The 7,512-nt window shown below is 40.9% G+C and overlaps 1 protein-coding gene across 1 annotated transcript; it reads left to right on the top strand.

The window, feature by feature from the left end:
• Positions 1-891: 891 nt before the first annotated feature.
• LOC107299958 (galectin-9-like) lies at positions 892-6,446 on the top strand (the record flags this gene model as incomplete). The annotated part of the gene is made up of 4 exons (XM_015829301.2): positions 892-936; positions 3,319-3,407; positions 5,177-5,339; positions 6,125-6,446. Coding segments are annotated over 4 exons (444 nt in total), but the record flags the coding sequence as incomplete, so codon positions are not given.
• Positions 6,447-7,512: the final 1,066 nt, after the last annotated feature.

Raw genomic sequence — 7,512 nt, 5'->3', positions numbered from 1 at the left:
GGCAGGGATAGATGACAATTGGGTTCTGCTTTAGAGAGCTGAGAGTTGCAAAATGAATTGCAGCCCATTGTGTGGTGTCACTGTACAGTTGACACAAAAGGGAAGATATGCAATGACATCATGAGGCACATGGTGTCTTTGTGGATTGTACTGGATGCCTACATATTTCTTCCAATTTGCCTCTGCTAAAAATGGTCTGGTAGGTTTTTCAACTGGTGTGAAATCTGCAAAAGCTATTGGACTAAAATGAACAGTGACATAAATGAAATATGCAAACTTCAAAACAAAACAGAATGGGTTGTTGGGAAATGCTTGAAGACAATTGCCAAGAATTTGAGACCAAGACTAGCATCAGTGTCCACAGTCCAGTGTTTCTTAACCTTAGTAACTTTAAGATGTGTGGACTCAACTTCATCCTTGCTGGATAATTTTGGGAATTAAAATGCACACATCTTAAAAGTTGCCAAGGTTAAGAAACACGGGGGCAACAGCTGTCAAGAGCTCTTGGTTGGGAAACTATTACTCGTGCTGGATCTGGTCCTTGCATTCTGGCTGTGATGTTGCCATACTCTGCGGCTTTGGGGGAACTTGAGAACTCACTGTGAGCTGCTATTGAAATTTCCTAGGTAAGGTTGTCAAAGGGCATTATGGGTAACTGGAATGGCAGACATTTTGCAACTGGCAAAATGAATAGTTAACTCTTGCAGGAAGAGGAGAAACCAGGATTAAAAATATGTCTTACTGGGTTGGAATTACTATCAGTTCTGCTTTAAGGAATTGTTGGATTCCCAAGCTTTTTGATAAATGTTTGGCTTATGTTTATATTTGGATTTAAAAAAACAAACAATCTTTGCATGTAAAATCCTGACTGCTGTTCTGTTTTGTTCACAGCCAAATGCCTATCCCATTGGACAATGCTTTCAGCAACAAATTTATGTAAGTCTTTATCATATTAGCAATAGTTGCACATAAGTCATTTTTTTCTAACCCATCAATTATGAGGGACTTCAACCCTAGGCTAACATGGAATTATGAGAGTCAAAGTCCCACACATTTAGGGATCTGATACTACTCAGGTAGGAATCCTCTGAAATGGGCACAAAGGAGCATGTTAGGAATTTTGGCTCAGCGTGGGAACCCAATCACCATGTTTGCACATTATGTGAATCAGGTTATCACAGTCAGACCTGCCCTGACCTGGTCCTTTAGTCGAGAAAAAACTTCAACTCCATTTGTAGTGAAAGATATACTTTTACTAAAAGCCAAGTGGATCACAGTATAGCAAAAACCAGAACTACAGTTCGCCTGCCAAAATTCCCTGGTTAACTTTCCCAATCCACTTCCTCTCCCCCCCTCCCTTATTGTCCAATTATATTTGAATAAATTGTTTTGGGAATAGTTGCTTCAACGGGCAGGTTGGGGAGCCAATGAATTCCATTCCCAGAATTTTGACCTTGAGCTGGTGCCTCTGGATGGTACGATGAGTAGTTGGCTTCATTAGTTTCACTTTCCCCCAAGTAGTCAACCCCCTCCCGTTGGGCTCCCACACCCCATAGTTCATGGTAGACTGACAGTGAAGGTGAAAAGCAAATGATGGCAGTCCTGCCAATCGCATTCAACCATAATGTGGTTGATTAATATAGGCCAGGGGTAGGCAACCTCGGCTCTTTTATGACTCGTGGACTTCAACTCCCAGAATTCCTGAGCCAGCATGGCTAAGCATGGAAACCTCCCTTTCCCCTCAGCATGGCTGGCTCAGGAATTCTGGGAGTTGAAGTCCACGAGTCATAAAAGAGCCAAGGTTGCCTACCCCTGATATAGGCTGTGCCGGGTACGGGAACTCAGCAACTGGAAGTTGTTAACATGTCTTAAGGATTAAGCTTATGTGAGAGCAAAAGTGGGTAGCAGTTAGGTGCTGGACTCCGCTTCAAGCTCCTCCCCTGCCATGGGGGGCTTTGGACACGCTGTGCTCTCACAGCTCAACCAGCCTCATTGTGTCATTGTTATGCGAAGATATTGGAGGGGGGAGTGTTATATATGTTCCCTGAGGCTCCAGAAGAAAAGGAAGGCATAAATCTAAGATATCTAATAAAAATGAACCAGTATGAACCCAACCTTAGTAATCTGATGTATCTTTTCTAATAAGAGCTGCAATAGGAAGGAATCAGTGCTGCAGGTTGGACTTGAGCATCTTCGGAATTTCCCATAATGCACCAGATTTAACTAGGCCCCTTGGGCATTTTGGGAAATCTGAATAGTTTGAAAACTTTTTGAAAAGAATTCTAAGAGGTCAGCAAGTGAATCACGGTACGGCCTTGATGCTCTGGAAAAAAACCTGAAAGATGCCAGAGGCTAAGGCCTTCAGTGGACATTTACAACTATGACCAGGAAGAACCATGGGTGCTTTCTCAGGGGAAAAGGCTATGCTTAGGTGGATAATCAAAGATGTCCCCAGGAGGAAGTCAAAACAGTAAACATGTCAATAGAAGCTCTGTCCTCTGTTTATGTGAATGAGCATGCACATTAAAGAGGGCAGGGATAATAATAATAATAATAATAATAATAATAATAATAATAATAATAATAATAATAATAATAATAATAATAATAATAATAATAATAATAATAATAATTAGTAGTAGTAGTAGTAGTAGTAGTAGTAGTAGTAGTAGTAGTAGTAGTAGTTGGGAGGGACCTTGGAGATCATCTAGTTCAACCCCCTGCTCAGGCAGGAAACCCTATACCATTTCAGACAAATGGCTGTCCAGTCTTTTCTTAAAAGTTTCCAGTGTTGAAGCATTCACAGCTTCTGGAGGCAGGTTGTTCCACTGGTTAATTGTTCTAACTGTCAGGAAGTTTCTCCTTAGTTCCAGGTTGCTTCTCTCCTTGGTTAGTTTCCACCCGTTGCTTCTTGTCCTGCCCTCAGGTGCTTTGGAGAATAGCTTGATTCCCTCTTCTTTGTGGCAGCCCCTGAGATATTGGAAGACTGCTATCATGTCCCCCCTCGTCCTTCTCTTCATTAAACTAGACATGCCCAATTCCAGCAGCCGTTCCTTATATGCTTTAGCCTCCAGTCCCCTAATCATCTTTGTTGCTCTTCTCTGTACTCTTTCTAGAGTCTCAGCATCTTTTTTACATCGTGGTGACCAAAACTATTTGATTATGACGTGGCATCTGACATTTTTTTCCAGACCCACTCTATTGAACATCCTTATAAAATTGGCCTTTGTTGATCTCCGATTGATAATTTGAAGGTGCAAAGTGGAAAGGAAAGGCAGATTAAATCTAATATGCTTTGTGTGTGTATTCTCTCCACAGCCTCTCCCTTACCGAGCTACCATCTATGGGGGCCTTTTTCCATCCAAATCAATAATAATCTCCGGTTCTGTGTCCCCTTCTGCCCAGAGGTAAAGACTAAGAAATATTATTGGTAAAATTTTCTTCCACACGATTTTAATCTGAATTCCTTTCGAATGAATGGTTTGGGGCTGCACAATTAAGTTGCCTTTTGAAAAAGCACCTTAGAGACAACCGTGTAATGCAAGTGGTATCATCTACCAGAATATTTATAATATAAGCCTGAAATGTCTGTAAAGTACATACACGTAACAAAAACTCTTGAGACATCTTAAAGACCAACAAATTGATTGTGACGTAGGTACAGTGACTGAAGATAATATATTTGTGCATCATTTGTGCAGTTTGAATTCAAAGGGAAAACTATTTTGTAACACATGAGGGCGCTAATGTTGCACCCGTCAGTAACTCCTGAAATAACATGCTTCTCCCCCCCCCCCCAATCGTGCTGATTCCTAGAAAAGATGCTGCAATTTTAAGAAGTTGCAGAACGGATCTGTGAAGCATCTTTTTCCCTTTCAGTCAAAAATGCTGCATGGCTGTAATTTATTATTGCATTTATTTTATTATTAAATGTATATGCCCACCCATTTCACTGCTATAGCTCTGGACGGCTTATAAGATTTATCAGACTGTAAAGTGAGTCTCCATCCTTTTCTGTGTTTTGTATTTTATCTTTAGTGATAAAAAAATAAATAAATGTTTGAAAAAATAAATAAATAAAGCGAAGCTCCATCAACAGATGATAAAGAGATATTGCAAATGAACATCGGTGTTCCTAGAGTGAGTTGGCCATACTTCTGAAATTTATTCCTTCCAGGAACAAAGTTGGCTGGCCAAAAGCACAGTCAGTTGGGTGACAGAATGAACTCCTCTTTGTCATCAAAGCTCATTGTTCAGATCTGTTACCTTGCCCTATGAAATAAAATGAGTGGAAAGGACACACACCCAGGCATGCACACACCCATTCCAAAAGCACTACGTGTGATAAAATGAACTTCGCTGTACTTTTATTTTTTGTTAAGTGCAATTAAAAATAATCATTACTAGTCACCCTCCATGCATTATGGTGTATGATATTATCTATCTATCTATCTATCTATCTATCTATCTATCTATCTATCTATCTATCTATCTATCATCTATCTATCTATATCAGTGATGGCGAACCTTTTAGAGACCGAGTGCCCAAACTGCAACCCAAAACTCACGCATCGTCGGGTGCCGGGTGGGTGTGGCCCATTGGGTGGGCATGGCTGCGGTGGTAACAGCAGACTGGGTGGGACTAAAAAGTTCAATCAATCAATTCCAACTTTGCAAGATCTTTTTTTTCCCCGCGAGAAGTTGAAATTGACTGATTGAAATTTTTTTTTGGGACACGGCAGAGGCCTAAAGCGAAAAGGTTTTATAAAACCCAGCTGAAGGCCTAGGACTGGGACGACGGCGCACGTGGCTCTGAGTGCCGCATCTGGCACACGTGCCATAAGTTCGCCACCACTGATCTATATCAACTATCAACTATCTATCATCTATCTGTATCTATCATGTATCTATATCTATCAGCTATCATCTATCATCTCTATCTATCTATCTATCATCTATCAAGTGAACCCTTTTTTACAGATCTCTTTAAAAAAAGAATCTATTTGGGAAAAAGATTCTTGCTCACCAGGTTCACATGGGAACTTCCTTTGAGAAAAATAATGGCTTTTGAATCAGCAATATAATATCTTCAGAAATTGGAATGTTCATTGTGTCATTTCTGGATGTGGGGTCTCCTGTTTATTCTGCGGCACAACATTTGGGTCTTTTTATGTAGGTTCCACATCAATCTGAAAGCGGGGAACGATACTGCTTTCCATCTCAATCCACGGTTTGATGAGAACGTGATTGTTCGAAACTCCAACCTCAACATGCGCTGGGGTTCAGAAGAGCGACACCTGCCCTGTGGGATGCCTCTGTTGCGTGGCCAACCCTTTACCGTAAGTCAAAGCAGTTTGGTTGCTCAACCTAGGCCAAATGATTGTGTGAACTGACTTAAGTTTGCATTTATCAGGCTAGCCTAATGCATGAATTTCAGAATCCTCGGTTTGCCCATACAACAACACTCTCTTAAAAGCTGCACCGCTTACAATCACAATTAAGACTGGAATTTTGGTCATATGTTGGTGCAGTCATAAGTCAAGCCATCATGTTATCAGACCCAATTTTACAACCCTTTTTATGGTGGACCTAAAGCAAATCACAATTTAATCACCAACTAATCACTGTTAAACTTGAACTAGAAATGAGTGTCAGAACCATGGTTAGCACAACATAAATTGCCAAATAAAATAATATATGACAATATGTTATTAGTATATCGTATAATAATGCAGTGTATAAATAATACAGTATAATGTAATATATACATTTCTTCCATATTACTATGTATTTATTCTGATTTAAATATTTTATAAAATTGAAATGTAGTTTTAGGGTAAACCCAAATTTGGGGTGTAGTACTAATGCATGTATTAGGTTAAAATCTCAGACTGAGTTAAAATCTGTATCATGGTTACTTTTAGTTATTCTGAATACTCATCATTTAGTGACTTTGAGGAGATCATCAGTTTTTGCAGATGCCTCTGTGAAACACATTTGCTGGTTTGTTGACTTTAAAATGGGTAATTTGTGATACAAATTAAATAAAATAAAAACTGAAATATCTGGGTTATATTATGGGGTCCCATTAAAGTTATTACAAACATGCATTTTATCTTTGTAGATCTGGATTCAGTGTGAAGCACACTGCTTCAAGGTGGCTGTGAATGGACAGCATCAGTTTGAATACAATCATCGCACACATAATCTACTCCAGATAAATCTGCTTGAAGTGGACGGAGACATAATGGTGACCAATATCCAGGCTTAAAGTCATCAGTAGAGGCCCATTTTTGGATGGATGTGCAATTGATGGAAAATGTTGAGCTTTACTACCTAAAATTTGAATAAATGCTCCTTTCAGATCATGTTTAAGAAACATATAAGTTCAGATTTTTTCCCCTTCCATTCTAATTGCATGAATAAACTTGTTTTGTTCATATCTAGTTTTGTTTGCTGACTCAAGTGTGGTGAACTGAAAATCTGGTTCTGAGTTAGACATGGAAATTTCAGGAATATATCCTTCCTTTCTCCTGCTTTGGACTCTTTATTTAAGTAAATGGGAAAAGAATTTCAGTAGCCAACTACCAATAATGTTCCTGACAGACAGTGCCCAATTTATTTGGGTGATGTTGCAGGAATTAAAGAGCGTTTTGCCTGCTGAAAAGCCTACAACAGCTTAGAACAGTGGTTCTCAACCTGTGGGTCGGGACCCCATTTGGGGTCGATCGACCATTTCATGGGGGTCGCCAAGCAAGGCTTTCCGCCATTTTCTTTGTCCATTTTTTTTGTCCGCCATTTTTTTCCCCCTTTTCCAGCGGGTGCCTTACCTCCCTTGGGCTGGGCCAGCTGGTGGTCGGCCTGCTCCGTCTCTGCCGCTTGCCAGCTATGCCTCGGCCGGCGCAGGAGGCGGAACCACGCATGCGCGGCGTTCCCGGGCAGGGAAAGTCTTCGACTTACGACCGGTCGGGTAGTCCTCGACTTACGACCGGTTTAGTCCTCGACTTACGACCGGTTGGGGTCACGGCATTAAAAAGGTTGAGAACCACTGGCTTAGAAAATAATAATCGATCTCTTTGAATTTACAAGCGTCGGTCAGGGATGTCAATGGCCTGCACAGGGGAACCCAAGTGTTGTCATCTCAGCAGATTTATTTATTTATTTATTTATTTTATTTGTTTAAATTTTTATCCCGCCCTTCTCCTTACGGACTCAGGGCGGCTGACAGCCTAGTAAAACAGATACAAAGATAAAAACACCCACTTTAAAACCTAATTAAAATGAAATATTTGATGTGGCCTATGTCAATTTAGAATTATTCTTAAAACCCCACTAAAAATTCCCCTAGGCCAATCCCGCTTGTTGGAAGAGCCATGTCTTAAGGGCGCGGCGGAAGGAGGGGAGATCCGGGATCACCCGGATCTCTGGGGGTAGTTCGTTCCAGAGGGTGGGAGCTCCCACCGAGAAGGCCCTCCCCCTGGGGGTCGCCAGCCGGCACTGTCTGGCTGACGG

This window comes from Protobothrops mucrosquamatus, unplaced genomic scaffold (assembly GCF_001527695.2).
Source record: "Protobothrops mucrosquamatus isolate PMUCROS unplaced genomic scaffold, P.Mucros_1.0 scaffold5795, whole genome shotgun sequence".
In the NCBI taxonomy this organism is placed as follows: Eukaryota; Metazoa; Chordata; class Lepidosauria; order Squamata; family Viperidae; genus Protobothrops; species Protobothrops mucrosquamatus.
The sequence above is the reverse complement of the archived record's forward strand: the minus strand, read 5'-3'. Positions and strand labels throughout refer to the sequence as shown.